We start from the raw sequence: 27,500 nt of genomic DNA, 5'->3' as shown, positions 1-27,500 counted from the left end.
ATTTTACATACACTATTTTTGGACCCTGAACACAGATCATTAATAAACAGGCGCTAAACACAATGAATTGGCCTGTGCTGCTGCATGTGTGTGTGTTCGTGTAAAGGAATCGCGCGGGCAAGGCAGACCGCATCGCGCGTTAGCACGCGGCACGCAAGACCGCGCGCGCGCGGCGGCAAGGGGCGGCGGCGGCGCGGCAGTAGCAGGCAAGGTATGACTTCAACAGGCAGTAAGTGACGCGTGCGTGCGCGACGGGCACGCGCGCGCGCGGCAAGGCAAGCATCGCCCAGCGCGCGCGCGCAAGGGCAGACCGCAAGCGGCAAGGCAAGGGCATCGCGCGCGCAAGCAAGTAAAGGGCAAGCATCGCGCGCGCGGGCAAGCAAGGCGGCGGCGCGTCGCCATACCGGCCACCATCGCCATGTGTTAGCGGTATTAATGCGCGATCGATCTGATCCAGGCGGCGCGCCTGGCAAGGCAAGGCAAGGCGCACGAGGCAAGTGCAAGGCAAGGCGTCGTCATACCATCGCCACTATGTTAGTGAGCACGCGCGATTTGATCGACTGGCGCGCGTACCGCCAGGCCAGGCAAGGTCCGAGGCGCGCAAGGCATAGCAAGGCGGCGGTGTCAAATATAAGGCGAGCACGCAAGAGCCTGACTGACCGTCCCAGGCATCCCAGGCCGCCATATGATTCATGATATCCGAAGAAAGAGATAGAAACCAGACCCAGAAAAACAAAACTTCTCCTGTCAAACTGCCCCGTTAAGAGGTGGCAGGGTCTCCCCTCCTCTCATCACTCCTAAAGGAGGATAACATGGGGATTTCACTGCTCTTCTCTCTCCTCACTCTGCTCCTGGGGTTAGCTCTGTCTCTACAATGCCTTGTCAGTTATACCTCCAATTTACTGCCATCTTTAAGCCTCTCTCTACTGTGGAAATGTAGAATATATGCACAGACACAGGATAAAGGGGAGACGCTGCATATACTGTTTGTCTGTTATACTGTTATTTATGAGGGGAATATTAAAACAGAACAGCCTCCCTCTCCCAGGAGGTGGAAATATATATACAACACAAGGACTTCAAAAGCAACAGCAAACTTATGTGAATGTGAAATAAAAGGGGTGTATGTGTGTGTGTGTGTACATGTGTGTGTGTGTGTGTGTGTGTGTGTGTGTGTGTGTGTGTGTGTGTGTGTGTGTGTGTGTGTGTGTGTTTGTGCATGTGTGTATGTGTGCTGCTTCAGATGGACACCCTAGGGATTTCTACAAAGTCCAGTATCCTACAGCTACAAATGGTGGCCCAAAGACAATGTCTTTTTTTTCACAAACCAGTGCACCAGACACACACAGACACACACACAGACACACACACACACACACACACACACACACACACACACACACACACACACACACACACACACACACACACACACAAACACACACACAAACAGGCAGCACATTAGTATAACGCAAACACAAACACACCAGCAGGTACAAGTGTTAATGTGTGTGTATGTATGTGTGACAGTGTGTACCTTTGTATAGACCCTTTCAATAAGGTAAACAAAAACAATGCTTGAACGTTCTATTTGGTTCCCAATCTACTTCCTCTGCATTAAGATAACATATGGAATGTTAAAACGGAAGCCTTGTGGGGCCAACTATGATGCTGATAGTGGAACTCTCTTGAAAGGGTCTATTCACCTTATTCAGCCCCGCCCATTTTTTAAAATTCCACGTTGTCTTTAAACCTCCTGTCGGCGAGCTATGTCTAGTTAGCTTCATTGGGATAATACGGCAGAAGAGGATAGAGAGGCTAACTTGGGAGGTAAACGACAAATGCCATCAGGAGGTCAGACTGCAATATTGTACTTCGCTACCCAAGGCTATTCAGCCCTACAGAGTGGGTAGATGATGTGGCAGTGGCCGCTGTATCGTATGGAGAAACTCGCAAATCCTTATATGTTTGGTAACTATGGTAACTAGTTTAGAAAGTCATTACAGAACAGCCGCTCCAAAGTCAGTGTTTTCCAAACTTCAGATTGGAAAGGTGTATAAGAGAAATGTCTTAAGTCACCAAAATCCTAAATAAACGTTCCTAACTTTAGGATGACCCATAACATATGATGCCAGTCATCTCGATAGAGCTCTGTTATCTCAATGTATCGCAATGGATGTACTGCTCAATCGGAAGTTCGGAGACAATGTGGGCAAAGCTAGCGCCCCCCATGTTTGCACTCGGAATAAGGTGAATATGAACATTTGGATTGTGAAAAAGTCACAATTACAACAAATACAGCATACGTAGCAGTCACAATAACAACAATTACAGCATACGTAGCAGTCACAATAACAACAATTACAGCATACGTAGCAGTCACAATAACAACAAACAAATACAGCATACGTAGCAGTCACAATAACAACAATTACGTAGCATGCTGACTACTGGCACCTCTACCTGTTCTGTCCAACTCTGACTCCACCCCTTCCTCTGAGGATGCCCCTCCTCTGGTCTGGGTTGACCTGTCATCGGGCCCTAGGTTTGTGTGTGCACTTGACAGAGCAGCCGTGCTCATTAAAGGTTCACCACCACCGCAGCATTAAGGCCTTTTTACAGTTGCCGTTCCCGGCCTGTCACACGGCAGTGTGACGTCAAAATGACGTCATTTCCTCTGTCGCACACGAGAAATTTCAACTAGCAACTAGTGTGGCGACCACCACGCGTGAATATAAATAGTTACGGCGTTCCCGTGAGGTCACACTGTCGCGCGAGTATACTGACCGCATCACAAAGGTTCTGAATCTGACCGGAGTAGAGCGTGTACTGTGAGCGGAGCGGAGGAGGGAAGGCCCTCTTGTCTTATCTGGTCAGGTCTGGCTTTACTCTCCTCTGCCGGAGTATCCTGTCCAGAGAGCCCGGCCAGAGAGCACACTCGGTTACCATGACGATGCGGCAGGTGTTTATTTTCCCCGCTGTGCAGCACCCGGTGAGAGGAAGTGTCAGCTCGGCGGCCATTTTGCTTCTGTGTCTTTCTTACACGGCAAGGGGGGGGGGGGGGGGGGGGGGTTGAGCATAATGTCGATAGAGAGCCATAGTTACTGACTCAGGCTCACCGTCAGCTGAGGTCTCCTGTGTACAGTATGTGTGTGTGTGTGTGTGTGTGTGTGTGTGTGTGTGTGTGTGTGTGTGTGTGTGTGCATGTGTGTGTGTGTGTGTGTGGGGGGGGTGAGTACACGGTGGGGTTGAGCATAATGTCGCTGGAGAGCCATAGTTAATGACTCAGGCCCACCGTCAGCTGAGGTCCCCTGCTGTTCTCAGGACTCAAAGGCGGCATCTTAGGGAGTGAATCACAGTCCTTAGACAACAATCCATTTGAAGTAACCTGGCTGCCATTAGTTCCTGCTGCGCGGCTTCTCTTTGCCTCGCCATGAGGAAATGTCCAAGCGACGGTGAAAATGGCAGAGACCCGAAACTCACACAGCTCTGTCTGTAAACGTCTGGAAGGGACTGACTGGTATACTGGTAGAGCTGTTTGGCTCAACCATCCATATGAGGTGAGATTAAATGAACATGCTGAGGACACACACACACACACACACAGTGTGATGTTGCAGCAGCTACCACAACCCTGCAGTCTGGTCATGGCTGGTCATCTCTTTGTCACGGATCTGAATTAATTATATAGAACTATTCACAAAATCGCTGAGAATCACACACACACACACACACACACACACACACACACACACACACACACACACACACACACACACACTTCTCCTTATTTTCCCTTCTTACACTGTAGTATCTTAATGTGAGTGAGTGTGTGTGATGTTCCACCCCTCTCCCCTGTAGCCTGCTCATGGCTGGTCTCTAAGTGTCTTCGGTGCATGTGTGTGTCGGCAACACAAGCTCTTCCCTGTTCACCATGGCGACCACTCTAGCCTTGTGTGTGTGTGTGTGTGTGTGTGTGTGTGTGTGTGTGTGTGTGTGTGTGTGTGTGTGTGTGTGTGTGTGAGTAAGTGTGTGTGAGAACGAGTTCCGCACTGGTGTTATTGCATTGTGCATAAAAAGAATGTTCCAGAATGCTGTAACATTTTTGACATTTCAGAAACACAGAACAGGAGGATGATTGAGATCAAGCTCTCAGAAAGGCCACATGTATCTGAGCTCTATGGGCCTGCTCTTGTCTTGCCTCCATCTCCCTGTGGTTAACAGCCTAACAGCCTCCCAACACACACACACACACACACACACACACACACACACACCCGGCGGATAAAAAACGGGCTTGACCTACTAAGTTCAGTCGGCGAGCGTTTGCTCATTTCTCTGGCGGCCTCTTTGTTTAGCGCGGTGCCACTCGCTCATCGCGCGCCGGTGACGCGGGCGCATTACTCAAAGGCGTTGTGTATAGGCCCCATAAACAGCCGCGCGCTGACAGTGTTGCTCTGTTTATAGCCCGCCCTCCATCACACTCGTGCCCCGGCTGCTGTAAGCAGAGCCTGACAGACGGACGAAACCCAGAGACCAGCCAAGAGCGGAGGAGCGGAGGAGAGAGTGTGTGTGTGTAGCGCTGTGGAGTGTGTGTGTGGACCGCTGTGCTCACTCCATCCTCAAGTGCTGCGTGTGGGTTGAGACGTGGGAGAGAGAGTCGCGCAGGCCAGCTCTGTTCAAGAACACAGGCGGAAAGGAAGGTGGTGGTGTGTGTGTGTGTGTGTGTGTGTGGGGGGCTTCTTGATTGGGAAGACAATCCCCCCCATACATACACACACACACACACACACACATGGGCCCTGTTGAAGTGGGCCAATGGATGGAAAATGGCCCCCAGCACGCGTGGGAGGGGGATGGGGTGGGGGGAGGGAGACAAGAGATCTGGCAGCAGAGGAGAGGCGAGAGAGGAGAAAGAGAGAGGGAGAGAGAGACAGACAGACAAGCGGAGCAATGGAGGATCAGAGAGAGTGATAGAGAGTGAGCACAAGAGAAAGAGAGACAGAGAGAGTGAGCGTGAAAGTGATAGAGCAGCCTGCTGTGATTTGCATCTTTGCTTTTCATTCATCTTAATGTGGCAAAGAAGCGCGCCATCAAAAAGCCACAACACACTCACACACACACACACACACACACACACGCACACACACACATGCCATCATAAAGCCACAACACAGTCACACACACACACACACGCATACACACACACACACACCATCACAGACCACAACAGAGAGTCATTACGCCCACAGCATCCTCATCAAACACGCTGACAACCACACATGACTAAATCGCAACACGGCTCATTCAGGGAACACTCACACACACACACACACTCACACACACACACACACACACACACACACACACACACACACACACTCACACACACACATACACACACTTCACTCACATACACACACACACACACACACACACACACACACACACACTCACACTTCACACTCTTCACACCTCACATTCTTTTTACCACTCTCACACACTCTCACACACACACACACACACACACACACTATTACTCACATAATAGTTACCTGTGTGTGAGTGTGGTCGTGGTTGATTGTGACTTTGAACCACTGGACTCCGACATGAGAATGAAATGTGAAGGGTGACCCCACGACCAGGACCATCAATCTATTGAGGACTCTCAAACACACACACACACACACACACACACACACACACACACACACACACACACACACACACACACACACACACACACACTACCCTCAGGGTTTATTACATAACCCACAAATCATATTGAATTTTTTTAACCACAAATCATAGTTACATTTAGACTCCAATTCTTGCGACTAAGCAAGTTTTCTAGGATACTCATAACAAGTGAATATCTGAGAATGCTCTCCTTTCAACAAATAAAGGCCGAGGTGCATATGCAGAAAGCTGTAATGAGCTGATAATGATTTTCCTAAAAGCAATGACAAATATATTGCATCCCTCAACTGACAAAACTGCTGAGTCAGCAACAGTCATCCCACGTGACCTACATCTGAAAACCAAACCGTATGATAATACGGTAATAAGATAATGATAACCCGTAAGATACAATAATAATTGTACAAAAAGTAATATGTGTGAACCAATTAACTTCATTTTACCCTGAACTACTTTCATGGCATATGCTTTCCAGTCAGTTCAATGCAAAGTCTACTTCACTAGGATGATGTAAAGCCAGTCTCTGTCTCTGTAGACACACTGTAAGCAATGAGTTGCTGACTCAGATTAACGCAGTGAATTGATCTTGCTGCACTTGACTTAATGCTTTGAAGTTATGTGTACTATAGTCTCAAGTAGACTTCACTTGAACACACATTGACACACACACACACACACACACACACACACACACACACACACACACACACACACACACCTAGCTGGGTGAAGATGACTTGACTGTTTTTTTTTTTTGTCAGAAATTGTGTTTCCTGAAGACATGGCAATGTCAATCAACCGAGCAAAGGTGAACCGAGCAGTGCCCAGTTAGCTGGGTTAAGCAGACATCTGAAGATAAGGGAAAAGTCAATCAGCCGAGCAAAGAGACACAGACGCGCACGCACACACACACGCACACACACACACCTGTTTTCACCTGTACTCACATCCACACACCTGCTTTCACCTGTACTCACATCCAATCATCATCATGGCGACAGCGAAGATCTTCTCTCCGTCGGTGGTGGGGGCGATGTTGCCGAAGCCGATGCTGGTCAGGCTGGTCATGGTGAAGTAGAGCGAGGTGATGTACACCGAGTCCTTGCTCGGACCGCCCTCCCACTTGCCCGTGCCGCTGACGTTGAAGCGGTACGGCGTACCCACCGACTCGGCCAGCATGTAGAGCCAGCTGTCCGTGCGCACCTGGTTGTGGTCCTCGTCGATGACCTCGTAGTCGCCGATGCTGTACCAGATGCAGGCGAGCCAGTGGGCGGCCAGGCCGAAGACGCACACCAGCAGCACAAGCACGGCGGCACCGTACTCGATGTAGTGGTCAAGCTTGCGGGCCACCCGGCCCAGGCGCAGCAGACGGACAACCTTCAGCGAGCTGAAGAGGGAGCTGATGCCCTGAGAGAGGGAGAGAGAGAGAGATGGAGAGATGGAGGGAGAGAGAGAGAGAGAGGGAGAGAGAGATGGAGAGATGGAGGGAGAGAGAGAGAGGGAGAGAGGAGAGGAGAGGAGAGGAGAGGGAGAGAGAGAGGGAGGGAGAGAGAGAGAGAGAGAGAGAGAGAGAGGAGAGGAGAGGAGAGGAGAGGGAGAGAGAGAGAGAGAGAGGAGAGGGAGAGGAGAGGAGAGGGAGAGAGAGAGAGGGAGAGAGAGAGAGAGAGGGAGAGAGAGAGGAGAGAGAGAGGGAGAGAGGAGAGAGAGAGTGAGAGAGAATGAGAGAGGAGGAGAGAGAGAGGAGAGGGAGAGAGAGAGAGGAGAGGGAGAGAGAGATGGAGAGAGAGAGAAGGAGAGAGAGAGAAGGAGACAGAGGGAGAGAGAGAGGGGAGGCAGAAGAAAAGAGAGAGAGAGATAAATGGATAGAAAGACAGAAAGAGAGAGAGACAGAGAGGGAGAGAGGGAAACAGAGAGGAGAGAGACAGAGAGGGAGAGAGGGAAACAGAGAGAGGGAGAGAGAGAGGGAGAGACAGAGACAAGGTGACAAAGAAAGAAAGAGAGATGGAGAGAGAGAGGGAGAGAGAGAGAAAGAGAGAGAGAGGGGGAGAGACAGACAGAGAGAGAGAGAGGGGGGGAGAGAGAGAGAGGGGGAGGAAGAGGAAGGGTCAGATGTGAGTGATGGGCCGATGACTCGTGAAAGACATCAGCAGAAACAAAACACCTCCGCAGAACACAGAGGTGTGTGTGACACACCGACTTCAAAAACAACAGCAAGCCTATGTGAATGTGAAATGAAAGGTTTGTGTGTGGGTGTGTGTGGGTGTCAGTGGAGGGAGAAGCTTTGCAGGCACTGTGAGATTTGACGTGTTATGGTGAGTAAATTCAGGGGATTAGCAATGTAACAGTCCCTGTGGACCACACAACTATGGATGGTTTAGCTAATGGGTTTTTCAGTTGAGTGTGTGTGTGTGTGTGTGTGTGTGTGTGTGTGTGTGTGTCTGTGTGTGTGCGCGCGCGTGTGCATGTGTACTACAATGATGATGCCTTATTTGGTTACAATCCCAATGTGTGTGTTATTGAACGTGCGAGGTTTCTTTGTGAGATTGGATCTATAATCACTGGGGCCTGGACACTGGCCCAGGCAGCCTGGCCTTTCAGTATCGCCATATAAATTTTAGGCCATAACAAATATAATTAGGAGTGATTTTGCTTATTGAAATCTTTAATAAGTGTCTTTTTCTGTTCAGGCAGAAAACATTAGTCAGATTAGGCGCTCTCTGTTCATGCAGCCTCGTTTAATTAACCTCATTACAGAGCTCCGGTGGTCAAATTAAGAGTTTAAACACACAGGCCGTGAACAGTGGGGAGCTAATTGTTTAAAAGGCTTGTGACTTGGGCCAGCACAGTGTTTGTAGAAAGAGTGGCAGATTGTGTTTTGAGAGAGAGTATTTTACATGCTTGTTTGCACAGCATCTTCAGTCATCACATAGTCATTATGGTCTGTCTAACCTTCTGTCATAAACGACACTGTAAGTGGATTTTTATTCAGAGGCATTTTTAATGCTTATTTGGGCATCTGGTCTAACGGCAAATTGAAAAATCATCACCCGTTATATACAAACATATGAGTTGTATTCGTGAAAATGGTATAAAATGAATCTCCTTCGGGCCAGCATCACCGCTGTAGTGCACTTTAAGTAAATGGCATGGAATATTTGGCTGATAGATGACCATAGTTCCTGCTATATGATCTGTAACTACTAATGCATTTCAAAAGCACAGAAAGATTAGTTTGAGAGATAGATGCTGTTATTCTTGGGACCACTATTGGACTAGGTCCTCACAAAATATCTCTCAGAGACAATGCTCAAGTATATTAACCCAGCTTGCTTTGCAGCTGTAGGTAATTCAGACAAAGATATGAACGGCATGCTTACTGTGGTCCAGTGCATAGGAAAGATAGTCTACCAAGGACCACTGAAATGTAAATAATCCCAAATCTGATAATCTGGCGGGAAACAGTTCTGCCCCTTATGCTGGTCTGGGTGATATTTCATTTCAACTTCAGAGATGATTTACTAATATACTTCATCAGCAAAGGTAAGTCCTTATATCAGATGTTTGCTAATTTCCTGTTGCTGCCTAAATAGAGCAAAAAGCAATACTGAGCAACACACATACACACACACACACACACACACACACACACACACACATACACACACACACACACTGCTCACATTTGTTTTACCAGGTCAGGTAGTAGTGAATGTCTGTGTGTGTGTGTGTGGGTGGGGGGCTTGTATCAGACTAGACCAATCAAACCCCGCATTTTGGAAAGAAGTCCTACTTGAGTGACAGCGCGATGGTTCCAGTTCTTCATTTCGCCACAAACAAACACAGGAAGGGGAGGAGCCATGCAAACAGAACGAGTGACATAGAGAAAAAGAAGAAGAGAGAGAATGCAAATGAATGATCAAACGGAAAAAAGAATAACAATAAAAACATGACTCAACTCAACAGAAAAAAAACATGGTGACTCAAATTCTGAGTAATAATAATAAAAAAAACCTAAAACCAAGACGCTTAAAAAATAGGTGAATATAAATAAAATATTGTAAATAAAAAAACAGAGAAGCAGAAAACAGAGAGCACTGCTGTGAGGTAAATAACAAGCACAAAGAAACAAACAAAAACAAACAACTGAGTTCAAACGAAACGATGACAGAAGTCTCAGAAGCAGATGATTGAGTGGTGAAAATACGTCACAGAAGGTAAGCATGCATGGGGGCGGTGGCCACCTCGCAGAGCAAAACAAGCCAGGAGGACCTCAGGGAGGACTGCACACACTGCTCTGTGCTCTTCCACTCACTGTGCAGAGACCAGCGCTATTTCTACCTGCTGCTGCTGCTGCTCACTGGAAAACTCCAGTGTGATCCGGTTATTTTCGGGGAGAGACACATGTGTGTGTACATGTGACTGCCTGTGTGTTTATGTGTGTACATGTGACTGCCTGTGTGTTTATGTGTGTATATGTGACTGTCAAAATGTTTCTGTGTGTATTTGTGTGTGTGTGTGGGTGTGTGGGTGGGTCATAATGTGCCTGCGCTGGATAGGTGTCAGTTGTCATGGTGTGTGTGTGCTGGATAGATGTCAGTTGTCATGGCGTGCCTGCGCTGGATAGGTGTCAGTTGTCATGGCGTGCTTGTGCTGGATAGATGTCAGTTGTCATGGCATGCCTGCGCTGGATAGGTGTCAATTGCCATGGCGTGTCTGTGCTGGATAGCTGTCAGTTGTCATGGCGTGTCTGTGCTGGATAGATGTCAGTTGCCATGGCGTGTCTGTGCTGGATAGATGTCAGTTGTCATGGCGTGTCTGTGCTGGATAGGTGTCAGGAACACTGATAAGACCAAAGGCCAGTTAGCAGCAGCACACCTGCAAGATGCACAGGGAGTGACTGACAAGCTGGAGAAGAAAGACAGGCAGACAGCTACTGAGAAGAACAGAAAGAGAGAGAGAGAGAGAGATGAGAGAGAGAGAGAGAGAGAGAGAGAGAGATGGAGAGAGAGAGAGATGGAGAGAGAGAGAGAGAGAGAGAGTGGGGTGATGGAGAGCATGGACACCGGCACATCTGGGCATACCGGGCATTTTTTCCGGGTGGGCCGACTTAACCTTTTGGGCCCATAGAATAGGCTATATAATTTAATTATTTTGGCCAACGATCGGCCCAAAGGAAGGACAATCAGCGGCCCATTGATTACATTTCAATATTGAAACTGGACTGATCCAATAACAGCTCATGTCAGACCCCACCCCTCCCATTTTGGCTCAGAGCCAGGATTCTGTGAGCGCGATCAAAAGTTAATCGGGTTGCCACATTTAAATTGCGCGGGTGCCGGTAGTGACAATTGTGCAAAATTAACACCAATGTAGAAGCTTCAAAAATACAATATTGCAAGTAGGCTAGCATATGTCAGCAGCATGTTGAAGTTCGTTGAGTTTGAACGAGGATGTAAGCAAGCATACAGAGCAAGGGACAGTGAGCAGGTGGAGAGTGCGAACCTAGAAGCTACATGATAAGAACTCAGTGGTGGAGCAGGTAGGCTGTGACATGCCATGCTGACTATGATGACTTATTAATTGGGATAATTTAATGATATGGTAGCCTAATGATAACATAGTAAGGCCGTGCTGTGATTATAATAACAAATAGCGCAACTTAAATTTTCTAAATGAATGATTTGCAAACCTGGGCAGCAAAATAGTGTCGATGTTAATTGTTGATCAGTTTCCGTCAGACGCCCAAAATTCAACATCGATGGCATGAGTGGTGCAGTGTTTCCCATACATTGACTAATCTGTGGCAGGGCGCCACGAAATAAAAATCGGCCGCCACAGATGAATATTCTATGTTAAATTTAATTTAATTTAAATTAAATATAAGATCAAATCCTTGCGTTACCATTGAGCTGCGTTTTTTACGCACGCAGCCTTTCCTTGCCCGCCCGCTCTCTCAGAGTCTGCCCCTCCTCTGCATGTGCATTTAACAAAACATTCACAATTGTTGAAGGATTGTTGTTGCCACATAGAAGCATTGCATAGAAGACGTCTGGCTAAATTGCTATTAAATCCGCTCAGCATCTTGACCATGCTGCGCAAATTTGTTAAGTTAAGTTAAGTTATGAAATCAAGCAGTATCTCAAAGCTAACGTTAGAATACTGTTTGGATGTCGAATTTAGTATGCTTAGCCTACTTCTAAGCTGCTTGTCAATTTCGTTGAAGGGCTCATTTTATTGACTCTGACACTGAATGTTTGCAAAATCCCGATGTAAATGGATAATTGTTTTCCAAAATTCAAAAGTGCTTGTCCCAAGGAGAAGTACGAACCTTTATTTTAACTATGTAGAAAACGTTATGAATTGCATCCACACATTAGCAGCCTTTCAACTGTGTTACAAGCCCCCCCTTGTCAAAGTCAGCTACCGCCACAAATTGAATCCAATTCTGTGGGAAACACTGGTGGTGGTTGGTCTCTCAAAGTAGAGAAGGGTTCTGTCTTGGAAGGGTTATCATGGTAAAGAAGGGCTAAAAGACTGTAGACTGACGGAAATGTAGGTTACAAAACGTCACGTCATGCACAAGCCAACTAAGCTACAGTATCCTTTACGATAGGCTACTGGAAGACACTAAAGATAATTAGTTCATGTAGCTGTACTGTTCCAAAATGTGCCAGCAATGTAGGTAGGTAGTATAGCCTACAGGAATAAAATATTTCCAACAACAGCCCTGTTTATTTTGTGTTGTTTCAGTTGTCCTACAGTGATAACTGGTATAAATTACATTAATGTCTGGGTAATTTAACTCTTTACACATAGGCTTCAGTAATTTTTGGTCCTGCTTTTAATTGTAGCCCATTGAATAATTTGAAATGGTACTTTGAATTCAAGCAGAAACTCTTCTTTAATAATTGCTTGTTAGCCTACTTGAATATGGAGATCATATGCTCCATGCCTACCTCTGATCAGTCAGAGAGATAACCAATGAGGCCTAGGCTACATCACTTTCAGTGCTCCATGACAGTTGAACATATATGCATATTTAAGGGTAATGCAAAGATTTTGTATTTAATTAGGTGTGCCGACCGATTTGAGGGCTGCTTGGGCCAAATATGCCAGGGCCGAGTCCCAGTCCGCCCCTGATGGAGAGGGGGGAGAGGGAGAGAGAGAGAGAGAGGCAGTAATAGAGAGATTGAGAGAAACAGAGGGAGTAATGGAGAGGGGGGAGAGAGATGGAGAGAGAGGGGCAGTGTTGGAGAGGGGAAGAGAGAGAGAGAGAGAGAGAGAGAGAGAGGGGTTAACGGAGAAGGCGAGAGGAAGAGAGAGAGAGAGAGAGAGAGGCAGTAATAGAGAGATTGAGAGAAACAGAGGGAGTAATGGAGAGGGGGGGATGGAGAGAGAGGGGCAGTGTTGGAGAGGGAAGAGAGAGAGAGAGAGAGAGAGAGAGAAAGAGAGAGAGAGAGAGAGAGAGCTTGGCCCACCCGCCCAGGCAGGGTGTCTCAGTAGCTGTCGCCATGGGCAGCTCTTCAGCAAGGATTCCACAGGAAGTCTCCTAGCAGCTCTGCGGCCTGCTGAGAGCTACATCATCAGCAACATTAGGATTCAGAGATGGTGAATAGAATTTGATTGATTAAGAAGTTGTAAGAGCTGCCTGAATGATAATGACAAGTCGGTGACTATACTCACAGACATCATATAATTGATACCAAGAAAAGACATTTGCAATTTGATCATTTGTTATGCACAGTGGTAAAATGTAATTTTTTGACAATTTTAGCGTTCAGTACATTTCTGATTTGAGGTGTGTGTTTGTCTGTGTGGTAGGTGGCTGTTCATACACCTTTTTGCTCACATAAAGTCACGAATTGATGTTTCTGGGCGGCAGGGCAGCATTTCATGGGAGTGCTTTTTTGCGTGCCCACGGAGTCCAGAGACCTGCCAAGAGACCTTTACAGGTGCCAGGCTCCTCCAGCTCCTCGGAGTCCAATCGGATGAACTATGGCTGACCTCAGAGTGTGAACACAACACAACACAGCGCAGCACAGGATACACACAGCCACCTCAGAGAAGCAGAAACCAGCAACACGATTCTGACTAATAAGGAACAAAATGGCATTTGAGATATATGATTTATCTCTTCAGGGTAACAATCGCCACTTAGGACACACTAGCTTTCCTCCCACTCAGTGATGGAGTCATTCTGTAGCACACACAGCAAACACTCATCGCCACCAACAACACATTCATGAGCAATGACTCAGTCAAAAGCCACATGGCAACCTGCCATTATAAAACTTCACTATCAAGGGTTCTGCTGAGTGGCAGTTGCTATGGTTACTACCTGCAAGGCGGAAACTAAGTAAGTGAAGAAGTGAGTCAGACACTTAGACTCGAGATTTGAACACTAACTCAACACAACTGGAGTCAGACACTTAGACTGGAGATTTGAACACTAACTCAACACAACTTGTCTTGGGATACAAAAGAAAGTTCACTTGCTCTACTCCTCCATATCTGCACTTGAACTCTGTAGATTTAAATGATCTGATAGCCATCACAGTTTATCCTAAAAAGTATCTATCAACCCTGATCAGGAAATGCCATGAAAGGGGTACAATCTAAAGAATGCAAACATCCACGTCCACAAATGTATTTGAGAAGATCCTGAGAAGTTGCTTTGACACAGTTAGTGTGGGTTCTGTCAGTAACACATGCCAGCCATCATGGCTGAAGTAAGCAAGGGCATCTTAGTGTGAAACAGCATGTTTTCATCTCACAAACACCATTATTATATGAAAACCAACCTCCAATGGAGTTGCAGTCTGAGCCACTTGACAAGAAGACACTTACTCAAGGCCACAGCTCAAGGGGTCAAGTCCATCTGCATTACAATTGGAAGGGTCATTTGCTTACCAAGAATGCAGTCTTTTTGGTGCTAAAAATGAATTACACCGTGTGAAATGGCTGGTTTCGCAATGACTGCTTAGCTTGCTCTTCCCCATCAACATCCATGTCATGCAAGGATGGTGCTGCACTTCAGGTTCAACAGCAAAATGTCCATTACATATGCACTTGGCTGAAGGGTCCATAGACTGATAGCAAACATCTCATGCGTGATGCAGGTAATGATTTGATTTAATCAGGTATTTATGAGCTAATTAATTTAGCGAGATGATTGTTTGTTTATGATGATGGCTGCGTTAACCTCCTCCACAGATCACAGCTTCATTCAATTTCACCTGATTAATGTCAAGCAGTGCATATTTGAAATGCAGGTGTATGAACCCTTTCAATCTAATTTGTTTATATACACTTTGAATCCCTCTTACCATGTCACACAATAATAGATAAGAATAAAGTTTTAACACCTTTGTGACGGAAGTTGCTTTACACCGTGCACAAAGTATACTGACACCATGCACAGGGTATATTGACCGTTTCAAGAGAGTTCCATTATCAGCTTCTGTTTTTACATTCCATATGTTATCTTAATGAAGCGGAAGTAGATTGGGAACAAAATAGAACGTTCAAGCATTGTTTTTGTTTTTCTTGTTGAAATGGTCTATGCACAGGGTAAACTGACAGGGTGATCACCCTTGAAGGTTTAAAGCAACATAGTGTTGTTCTTTTACCTTGAAATAACAGCTTTGAGCTCATATTGATGTGACTGTCTAACAATACAGAGAGAATGGAGTATCTGGCATTGCCTAGACAAATTGGCCAAATTCAATGGGCTGCCTTTAAAAGCAGACTTAAACACATTCCCTTTTACTGATCCAAAACTCTAAGAGGCTTTAAATCAAACGTAAGCGACCTAAATGAGGGAGGCAAGTTGAGCATAATACACTGTTCACACTGACTCAGACTGTCAGTGTCAATGTTGCATGTCAAACATGCTCACAAGCTGGCTTCTATAACAGCTGTGTGCAAATGCGTTTGCCTAACTGTGTGGGCGGTGGTAGTGTAGTGGTTAAGGAGCTGGGCTAGCGTGCCGTAGTCTGAAAGTTGTGGGTTCAATTCCCGGCTTCCACCGTTGTCCCTTGAGCAAGGCGCTTAACCCCAAGTTGCTCCGGGGACAATGTGATCCCTTGTAATATAGCTGAGATATGTAAGTCACTTTGGTCAAGAAGTGTCTGCTAAATGTAATGTAATGTAGAGCACTGTGCCTTTGCACCGGTTGGGAAGTCAATATCAGAAGTGATAGTCATCCCAACAACAAGACTCAGCAGTGCACACTGCATAGCCCCACATCTGCTGAGACGTCTGTCATCGTTTCGTTTGGACTCAGTTGTTTGTGCTTGTTATTTACCTCACAGCAGTGCTCTCTTCTGCTAGGCTTCAAAGCAACATATGCAGCTATGTGCACACTTACAACAATTAAACGTTTGCAGCAAACTTGTGGGTGATTTGTGGGAAACAAATGAGTTCACTAGAAAATATTACCAGAAGTTTTCCAATGTTAGCCGCTAGAGGCAAACTTCCAGCAAAGTTCTGGCAACAATGAGAAGTTTGCCACTAGTGGCAATTGTGTTCTCCAATGATTCGCCGCCACACTTAGCCAATAATGGAAAACCTCCAGTGAACAAACCTAATTTGCATATGACATTGCTGCAAATTTGCTGCGATATTGCCAAAAGTTAACCGCAACGGTATGCCAGAAACCTAATTTGCATGTGAAAATATGACCTTGCCACACATTTGCGGCAACTGTTGGCCAGAAACCTGAAACTTCTGTAAGGGAACACTATAGCATAGCCCTGCTTTAAAGCAACATACAGTTTATACATACATGTATGCAACCATGTGCCACTTTTTTGTCATTTGTCATTTGAAGGTATATAGTCTTACGAAGGACAGGAAAAGGACATCTGTCATGCCCAACTGCTGACCAGGCTTTGCTCTATTCAGTTCCAGGAAAAAGGTCAGAAAAACTGGCAAGGCACCGGCATCAGGAACTTTATCGCCGAAAGACACCAGCAAACAGGCTGGCAAGCTGTTATCAGTGCCTGTGTCTGTGCCAGCAGCGCTTCTGTTGGCGTTTGAATGCCATGTGGGCAGAGATCTCACAAGTTTAAGATCAAAACTCCTCATAGCTGCTTGGATAGCCGACCGTTATGAGACACTTCAATCCACATAAGTCTCTAAGCAGGGAGCTCTTATGCATTTGGCACCAGTGGCTGGACTACAAGTAGCTTAGCCAGATTTGGGTAGAACAATCACAGACATCAGCAGACAAACACACACACACACACACACACACACACACACACACACACTGCGCGACACGCCAAGACACTACAATATCGCGACACACACACACACACAGCGACACTTGTACACTTGTACTTGTACTTGTAGACACAGACTTGAAATGGTGGGTTTGGGTCTCAAACCCAGACGGACAGCAACGCATCCACTGCTAACACCAAACCTCTTTAATATCATCCCATTTTCAACTATTGTCTGCACAATGCAAACACTATGGTGTGGTGCACAGGAATACTAAAGACACACAAACAGGTAGCGTTGTTAGTGCGTTGTTAGTGCGTTGTTAGTGCGTTGTCAGTGCATTATTAGTGCGTTATTAGTGCGTTGTTAGTGCGTTATTAGTGCGTTGTCAGTGCGTTATTAGTGCATTGTTAGTGTGTTGTCAGTGCGTTGTTAGTGTGTTATTAGTGCATTGTTAGTGTGTTGTTAGTGCGTTGTTAGTGCGTTGTTAGTGTGTTATTAGTGTGTTGTTAGTGCATTGTTAGTGCGTTGTTAGTGTGTTATTAGTGTGTTGTGTGTAGCAAATGGCCTGCTGCCCCCACATCTGAGTAGCTCTCCATTTCCACCTTCACAGGTGCAGCCACCAGCAGCCTGTCGGCACCCCACATCTGTGATTATGTTATGCAGCACAGTGTCACACACCTGACGCTGGAGACACAGACACACACACACTCACATTACATATACATTTACACACTCCTCACAATCACACGCACTGTTCCCCACTGATCCCCAGAACACCTAATGCAACACACACACACACACACACACACACACACACACACATACACACACACATTCACACTGCTCCCCTCTGCCCTGCGCTACTCTGCTGGGCTTGGTTCGAAGCCAGCGAGGCAGCCTGTGCTCAGCCCTGATAGAGCCTTGGACCTAATTAAAGGAAATTAGTGCTGACAACTCCACTGAAAAGCCAGGCGCCCAGGGGCCACATGAAAGCTGGGAGCTGGGTGGGTCTGTGTGTGTGTGTGTGTGTGTGTGTGTGTGCGTGCGTGTCTGTGAGTGTATGGGTTTGCAAGTCTGTGTACGAACAACATAGTGTTCCCATTTGTATACAGTATAGAAGAATGTATTTTATGTAAATATATGGCATATAGAAAAATAGAAAAATGACAGCTGATACACAGAGGCATGAAAAATGAGTAGACCTCTTCACAGGTTTCACTGAGGATATGAATCAAGCGTGAAATTAAAATTCAGTCGTGAAGTTAAAATGTGTACTGTGTGTGTGTGTGAGTGCGTGTGTGTGAGTGTGTGCGTGCGTGCGTGCGTGCGCGTGTGTGTGTGTGTGCGTGAGTGTGTGTGTGTGTGTGTGAGTGTGTGCGTGTGTGAGTGTGAGCGTGCGTGTGTGTGTGTGTGTGCGTGTGTACTGTGTCACATCCATGCACATAAATGCGCTGTATGCTTTACGACCGTGTGTGAAAATGTGGCCGCTGATATAGGGGGCAAATGCCAGTGTCCCTCTGGACCGACTTCGCCCTCTGTCTTGATGAGACAGGCGTGCAGACACCAGAGCTATCCTGGCATTTTTCACAGCCGAATTCTCCTCCCTGACATTGATCCGCGGACGCATGAGATGCAGGCGGGCAGCTTTGCTTAAGGCATTAGGCTCGAAGAGATTGATTGTGATGGAAACTTTAGAAGAGTTCGGCCTTAGCTGAAACCAGCTGGCTGTGCTGCTGACTATCGATCACAGACAAATCTATACGTCTCACATTCAACCATTACACACGCACACACACACACACCACACACACACACACACTCACACACACATGCTCATACACACACTCACTAATGCATATCCACACATAAAGACAGACCCACATGGTACTGATAGTCGGAGGGAGAAAGAGAGAGGTGTGTGTGTGTGTGTGTGTGTGTGTGTGTGTGTGTGTGTGTGTGGCAGCGGTTGCGGTGAGTGTGTGGTGTCGGAGAGGGTGTAAGCCAAATGTCTACCTGCAAGAGCCAAGATCGTAATAGAAACACTCTTAATTTCTAATTTGCACGTAATTGAATTCACTCAATTGGCCTTCACAATTGTATTAGTATTCACATACCCCTGTGATTCATTGTGTTAACAACAGTTTTTAAGTAAATTGTTCCGTTTTGGTCTTCAGCCATGACTGAAGGTCAAAACCTGAATAATCATACAAACGATTACAATAGCGAATTGATTCATATTAAAATATAATGAAATAAAGATAGATTAAATCTACTCATTAAGAACTGTTGATCACATTATTCGACCACTAAAGTGAAAACAATTAGCTGGCTAATTAATTACATGCGTCTCCCACACACACCCAGGTGGACACTGCCCAGATGAATGTTCTATACAAACCGACAGACCCACAGGAGAGAGAGCGCGAAGCCGCAGTGTGTCAGCCTGGTCATTGGCTGCTGTGGGATTGTGGGATTTCCCTGGTGGGTCGATGTGAGCATTACAGTATACTCTCAACGTTTTACTGCTAAGCCTTTTCCATCTGGGCCTCTGCAGCCCAGGACTATGCCCAGGAACCTTATCCCACACAATTTTGAGTTTTTGAACATTCTAACAAAAGATTCCATTCAGCAACAAAACAAGTCTAAAATTCCACGTTGAATTCAATGAATGTTCTAGAACGTTCACTTTCCACACTGTCACAGCAGGACCAGATAACTTTCTACAGAACAAAGAAAACAGATGATGTCACATCCTGCATCTCCACCCGAGGGTTTATTTCATGGTCCTGCTGTGTCTGACCATTTATACAAACTGGTGATGGCTATTATTGTTTTGCTGTCCATGTGCCTGTGTGCGCATGCATGCTCCTTGTACAGTAATTATCAACACCAGCTGGATCAATGGCAACATCACAATGATAAATAATCATGTCAATGATGGAAGCGCTGTTGTGACTTTTGACCCCACAGAGGGATCCAATCTAACCACAAACAGCTGGAGACCTTCAGGGAAGAAATAAGACACAGGTCGATCGCGAAAAAGATGTCCTCTATCCTCTCATTAATGCCCTTTTCACTTTTAAGGCTCTAACTGTACACCTGTGTGTGTGTGTGTGTGTGTGTGTGTGTGTGTGTGTGTGTGTGTGTGTGTGCGTGTACGCCTGTTGTCACAGTGTGGTTCCTGCAGCCTGGGAGCCTGTTCCCAGTGCCCGCTGTGGATTCAAATGAGAGCCCTGAGTGTGATTCAAATTAGGGCACCTGTACCATCAGACCACTGCTAAATTATACTGTACACACTAATTCACAGAATTAGTGTCACAGAGGCTGCATTGTATTATCTTCTTTTATTTAGGCCTTTCACATCCTTAAACAACAGCCATGGGATGAGGGGCACAGAGCTGTCAATCCCTTTTAATTGAATTAGCAGCACTGGTGCCTACTGGGTGCACTTCATTTACTCAAGGCCCTTTTAGGCGTGTTAGCATCGCTAACTCTAACTCCTCCTGAGGGAGCTTATTCGATACAGTGCAGTGGCTGAGGAAGTAACAGGCTAAAGCTGTTAGCATCTCCCCCAGAGAGCCCTGAAGTAAATTGTGGCCACTAGGCTGGCGGAAGAGGAGGCTTCTGAGGGTAGAATGTGTGCAGCGCTAGGCTAGGCTAGGCTGGCAGAAGGAGGAGACTGCTGAGGGGAGAATGTGTGCAGCGCTAGGCTAGGCTGGCAGAAGGAGAAAGATAGCCTGACGAGCCAGACCCACATTAAAATGTAGGGTCTGGGCACTCACAGTTTGCAGTGCTCAGTCCGAGGGGGGATAATCGGTTGTCTTTTCAAATTCTCTGCACTAATAGGACAGCTTATGAGTCCCATCGTTTCCCAATTAGTGGAGATAGTTGGCTAGTTCAAACTTTTGCCAACTTAATAAAACTTAAAAATAATAAAACTTAAAAAAACTCGTGTCACACTGTTCGCCAACAGCAACATCCATCTTATTTGTTTTCAAGTAGCAGGGAATTCAAGCCAAACCGTTGCAACTCTGCCATCAATCATTACGTTAAGCCCGCCTAACGACTTCTATACACGATTTGATTGGCCTGATAGAAGTTAAATTTTTCGAGCTCACAAGCCAACGGAGAGTTGCTAGACTAGCCCTGGCAGCAAATGTAATGTGCGTCTAGATTTCTAGGCTAGGAGGAAGAGGCAGCTGAGGGGAGAATGTGTGCAGCACTAGGCTAGGCCAGAGCCGTATATAGAGAGGGGTCCGACAACTGTGTTTAGAACGTTCAGCACAATTCTGTCGTGGGATTGGTTCAAAGGTCATGTTTTATGGACGCCATGTTTAAGACATAACCAGGCTCTGGACACAACATTAATCAATTAGTCTTCGTTATCGTTATGAACAAGTCAAGTGCGACAACTTACAAGAGAGGGATATATATCTGTGATATCATTACTTTTCTAAAGAAAATACCGTGTTGTGCTGCCTATGGTTGCTGTGTACTGCCCGGACGTGGTAAATGTTTGCATTATATCCCTCAGGACCCTACTAGGAGGAAATTGTGGGAACAGAGGGTCAGAAGGATAACCTGACTCTCGCCAGATGAATTTCGTTCTGCATAGCGCTTAGCTTCACTCACATCCATCTGGGACCTCTTCCATTGAGAGTGATTTCTGCACCAGATTTTATGGTACAGCCAATCAGGACGCAGGGCGGGAGTTTCATAGATGTGACATAGCGTAGAAGCGACTGTGAGACTGTTATCAGCGTCACGGGTTGGCTTCGATGTGAGTGGTTGAAGTAGCACGTCAATAGATGACGGACAAGTGGCTTATTCAATCATATGCAAGCAGTTTTTGATTAGGCCCAGCCTTCTGAAGCAACAATCCAATGGATTGGTCACAGATGAATGAGTTGAGCTAGGCGGAACGAAAGGACCCCCTATACCAGTATGCTATAAGATTGTCTAATACAAAATGAAAAAAAAAACTTTTACCATAATATTCGAAATGTGTTTTAATGGCTCTTCCCTGATTTCACTGTTAATTCGAATATGATTTTTCCTGTTGGAGGATCTTCCAGAGAGTCTGTTGTTTAAATGTTGTACAAATGATTGTGTTATGCTAGGATTTGAATGCAAACATTCATAATGTATATGCTATAGTGTAAGAAGTAACCAAATATATTAATAGATTGTTTAATACAACATATACTTTTACCTCATATTCAAGATCCAAATTATTGCTTTCACTTGCACTTTTGCATATTATTTAATTAAGTTATTTTTATATTGCTAATGTCTGATTTGTTTTTTTATGAAAGAGAAAACGACTCTTGAATTGATAAACAAAATCTATGTGTGTCTAGTCTTTTTTTCCCTTGGGCATATAGGCTACTGTTCAGTGACAAATAAAAGTCTTGAATCTTGAATCATAGCCTCCTCAGTCAGACATTTAACAATAGACACAGTCTGATCATGACACCTAGTAGCTACGAGAAGGGTTAATTTGATATTTAGGAGAAATATTAGATTAAAACAACCAAGAAGTTGTCATTTTTATTTGTAGCCAATGTCTCAATAAGTACCGTAGGCTACGGTGACGGCTATCGGAAAAGGTAAGGTAAACGCGGCTCCACTGATTAGGCGATGTAGGCATACTTTTCTGTCTTGAAACGTTAACCGTGACATTTGTAAAAGCGTTTATATTTTAGCAATATATGAGAGACCTTTTAACATTCACAAACAGTTTATGATAATGAGCGATTTGTTGCAACACCCCAATTCAGTCCATTGGCAGACGTAATAGAACGCTGTGCAGTGATCTGACTTATGTTTTAAAGATGGCGCCCATGATTTCAGTTGTCGGAACTCTGGCTGGCAGAAAGAGGAGGCTTCTGAGGGTAGAATGTGTGCAGCGCTAGGCTAGGCTAGGCTGGCAGAAAGAGGAGGCTTCTGAGGGGAGAATGTGCGCAGCGCTAGGCTAGGCTGACAGAAAGAGGTGGCTGCTGAGGGGAGAATGTGCGCAGCGCTAGGCTAGGCTGGCAGAAGGAGGAGGTTGCTGCTGAGGGGAGAATGTGGCCAGGCTAGGCTAGGCTAGGCTGGCAGAAGGAGGAGGCTGCTGAGGGGAGAATGTGCGCAGCGCTAGGCTAGGCTAGGCTAGGCTGGCTTCCACCGTCATCCTCTCCTCAGGGAGCTCATTTAAACAGGAGCCGTCCCAAATCCCTGCACACACAATTAAACCAGATGTCTTGAAAAAGCGTTGGAATAGAACGCTGGCAACCTTCTGAAACAAGTGTGTGTGTGTGTGTGTGTCGGTGGGGAGGTGGTTGTAGGGGTGGAGGAGGTAGGGGCACTGATTCCTCCTCCTCTTTTCCACCATCTTAACCTCTTTCCCTTCCTTGCCTTGTTTCCCTTGTCCCTAAACTCACAGTTACCCACCATGTCCCTAAACTCACAGTTACCCACCATGTCCCTAAACTCACAGTTACCCACCATGTCCCTAAACTCACCCACTCTGTCTCTTCTTACTGTGATTCAGTGCTCCTGTGGGTTTAAAAGCATATTATACTAGAGGGACACAGATCTCATCATATCATCACACACAACCCCTCCATAAACGCACGCACACACACACACACACACACACACACACACACACACACACACACACACACAGTATAAATATACTAGACAAGTACATAAACATATATGGATGTGGTCCAATAGACTTCAGTGGACTTCAGTGGTGGATTCAGCAGGGCTCTTTGTCTCCCAGGATACTGATAGATAGTGGTGTCTGTGGCCTATCTAAGAGGCTCCATCTAAAAGCAAGGAAGCCACAGGGACAAAGACAGCGATTAACCCCACAGACCCACAGGCTGGTGCACCGCCACTAACACCGCTGTTACTTCACTGCACAGAGATGGCACCTTATTACGGAGGAGAGAAAGGGGAGGAGGGGGGGGTGTTATGGGAAAGTCTGTGAGAAAGAGATATTTTTGAGAGAGCGCAAAAGAGAGTCTGGGAGAGAATGAGTGAGCGAGAGTGAAAGTGAGAAAGTGTGTATGTGTTTGTGTGTGTGTGTGGGGGGGAGAGAGAGAGAATCATTTTCTGAAATCTCAGTGTGTGTGTGTGTATGTGTGTATGTGTGTGTTTCCACCTGTGAGGAGAGCAGCTCTTGGCTTGGCTCAGCTTCTCTCTCAGGTGGAGGGGCTGTGACTGTGTGGGGATCAAAGGCTATAGCCAAAGCCCCCATCTCGCCTCTGACTCACACACAGGTGCATGCTCTCTCAAACACACACACACACACACACACACACACACACACACACACACACACACACACACACACACACACACACAAAGCTTCACACACACATACTGTACAGCTAGACATATGCATATACTTCTACACACCCTTACACAGGTGCGCACACACACACACACAGGTGCACACACACACACACACACACACACACACAAAAGGAGACATAGCAGACATCAGTATAAGAGCCATTCACTCACACACTGACACGCACACATACACACGCACATGCACACACTGACACGCACACGTACCAGACATCAGTATAAGAGCCCCTATACACTCACACACTGACACGCGGGCTTAAGCGACACCATTGAGACTCATGAGAAATACAGTCTCACATTCTGAGCAGAAATACATCAAACAGACAGGAAGAAGACAGAGTGTGGAGTAGGCCGTGCTTGATTAAATTGATAGGCACTTGCACCTACAGTAGGTAAAACAGGCGGTGGTAGCATAATAGCTAAAGAGCTGGGTTAGCATGCAGTGGCCAGAAGAGTTGTGGGTTCAATGCCCGGCTGCCATCGTTGTGCCCGTGAGCAAGGCATTTAACCCCGAATCGCTCTTGGGTGACTAGCCCTTGTAATAGTTCACATACGTAAGTCGCTTTGTACAAAAACGTCAACCAAAGTGAAAAAATGAATAAGTAAAATAGGCCTCAATGAGCAGTAATTAAGACAGTTTCCCCCTTATACTGCCGTGTCCAATCATACTGATTACACACTCGCAGCGTTACCCAGAATGCTCTTGGATAACCTGCTCTGGGTTTCTGTGGGGTGAACAAGAGCATCTCCGCCATAAGTCAGCAGGTGACAAACACGGAGCGTTCTGTGCCTCGTTAATCTACTTATGCTGCGCACACAGACGGAGCTCTTCTCCCCCTATCGCTCGGAGTGTGTGAGCGTGTGTGTGTTTAAGCAGGGAGAGAAAGAGAGAGAGAAAGAGGTGTTAAATAGTTTCCAGTGTCGCTTCTGTGAACTAAGTAGTGGCTCTGAAAACAGTAATATTTACTGCCAGTTTATCGCTGAGGCTCACAGAAATATGCCTGTGCTCTATAAAGCCGGAGAAAGTGTGGATGTGTGTTTGAGAGATAGAGAGAGAGAGAAGAGTAAAAGACAGAGAGAGAAAGACAAGAGAGAGAGAGAGAGAGAGACCTTGTTCGTTTGAAAATGAGTCGTGCTTTGCTGAGCAGTTGTAAACTCCTGGGTCTATTTCAGAGTGAGAAAATGAAGGGCCCTTTTAAACCCTCCATTAATCAATAAGGTAAAACAGAGATTTATGGCCTGCCAAACTAGGCCTGACGTTCAGTAATATGCACTCTTACCAAATGGTGTGTGTGTGTGTGTGTGTTTGTGTTTTTGTGTGTGTGTGTGTGTGTGTGTGTGTGTGTGTGTGTCTGTATTTGTGGAATGCATAGAGAAAGCAAAGGGCTAAGACAGGTTAAGTTACACAAAGTAAAATTGACATGTTTTTGTCCTTAGATCCCACCAGGTCATGAATCATATCTATACCCATGTAAATGTAAATGTAAGGCAGGTTTGTAGGCCAAGTATACTTGCCTATACAAGGAATTTGGTCTCTGCATTTATCCCATCCGTGAATTAGTGAACACACAGAGCACACAGTGAGGTGAAGCACACACTAATCCCGGAGCAGTTTGCTGCTACCTTGCTACAGCGGCGCTCGGGGAGCAGTGAGGGATTAGGTGCCTTGCTCAAGGGCACTTCAGCCGTGGATGTGGGCATGGGAGATCAGTGCTAAAACCACTTCTCCCGCCCACATTTTTCCTACTGGTCGGGAATCGAACCAGCAACCCTTCGGTTTCAAGCCCAGAGCCCTAACCAGTAGGCCACGGCTGCCCCTATCCAAACTCAAAGACTTCATGTCTGTCACTCCCCCCCTCTCCATAACACACACAAAAACAATCGCCACTGACCTCGTCCACGTTCTCGAAAGCGTTGATGACGTCGTAGGGCAGACAGGAGAGCAGGTCGATGACGAACCAGGTCTTCAGGTAGTTCATGCGGATGAGCTTGGGGTCGGAGATGACCTCGCCCGCCGGACCCACGAACGTGGTGTGAAAGTTGAGCACGATGTCCACCAGGAAGATGACGTCCACGATGCTGTCCACCACCAGCCAGGTGACGTTGTTCTGCTTGGTCTTAAAGGAGACGTTGTAAGGCACCATGATGGCCGTGTAGAAGGTGAGGATGAGGATGACCCAGTCCCATGTGGTCTTGAAGGCGCAGTAGTGCAGGATGATGTGTGGAGGCGTCTTGGGCGTCTCTTGCTTGTACTGGGGCAAGATGTCCGAACCCAACTGCAGCACCTGGACACGGCACAAGGGAGAGAGAGAGAGAGAGAGAGAGAGAGGGAGGAAGAGGGAGAGAGAGGGAGAGAGAGGGAGAGAGAGAGAGAAAGTGGGAGGAAGAGGGAGAGAGGGAGAGAGGGAGAGAGAGAGAGAGAGAGAGAGGAGGAAGAGGGAGAGAGAGAGAATATGTGTTTTGAATACCCAAAGGGGAACAGTAAAAGAATTGTCCCCCTTCCATTCACATTCTAGCATACATACACACACACACATACATTCAAACACACACACACACACACACAAACACATATGTGCCATGTTTGTTGGTGTAGGAGGGACAGAGGGGGTCTGACAGTATTTATCAGTACAACCACTCATCTCATCTAAGTGTGTAAACATGTATGTCTGTTGGTATGTCTCTGTGTGTGTGTGTGTGTGTGTGTGTGTGTGTTTGAGTGTCTCAGGGATTGGTTTGTGTCTGAGAGTGTGTGTTGGGTGGTGTCTGTGTGTATATGTCTGTGTTTGTGTTTGTGAGTGAGTATGTGTGTGTGTGTGTGTGTACATTTAGAGGAGCTGCTGTTTGGCAGGGTTCTTGGCTCATTTATCCTCCTCTGTGTGTGTGTTAGTGTGTGTGTATGTGTGTGTGTGTGTGTGTGTGTGTGTGTGTGTGTGTGTGTGTGTGTGTGTGTGTGTGTGTGTGTGTGTGTGTGTGTGTGTGTGTGTGCCAGCGTGGCTCCATCTCTGAGCCCTGCTGTGGCGATTAGCCGTGTCTGTCTCTCAGCAGGCCACCACTCACTGATCACTAAATCTTGTGGAGCAACGTCAGCAGGGTGGCATTACACACACACACACACACACACACACACACACACACACACACACACTCACACACACACACATACTCACACAAACACACACACACAAACATACAATGAAGCTAGA

At 46.3% G+C, this 27,500-nt stretch overlaps 1 protein-coding gene across 1 annotated transcript in view; it reads right to left on the bottom strand.

Annotated features, from left to right (window-relative positions):
- Nucleotides 1–27,500, bottom strand: part of kcnh1a (potassium voltage-gated channel, subfamily H (eag-related), member 1a) — a 106,285-nt gene that overhangs the window by 67,304 nt on the left and 11,481 nt on the right. Inside the window, exons 8-9 of the mRNA XM_048270286.1 lie at nucleotides 26,187–26,579; nucleotides 6,678–7,107 (exon numbers count right to left, since the gene is read on the bottom strand). Of these exons, the coding sequence (XP_048126243.1) occupies nucleotides 6,678–7,107; nucleotides 26,187–26,579 (823 nt within the window). The remainder of the gene's footprint in view (nucleotides 1–6,677; nucleotides 7,108–26,186; nucleotides 26,580–27,500) is intronic.

Source organism: Alosa alosa, chromosome 18 (genome assembly GCF_017589495.1).
Source record: "Alosa alosa isolate M-15738 ecotype Scorff River chromosome 18, AALO_Geno_1.1, whole genome shotgun sequence".
In the NCBI taxonomy this organism is placed as follows: Eukaryota; Metazoa; Chordata; class Actinopteri; order Clupeiformes; family Clupeidae; genus Alosa; species Alosa alosa.
This window is presented reverse-complemented; position numbering and strand designations above follow the sequence as displayed.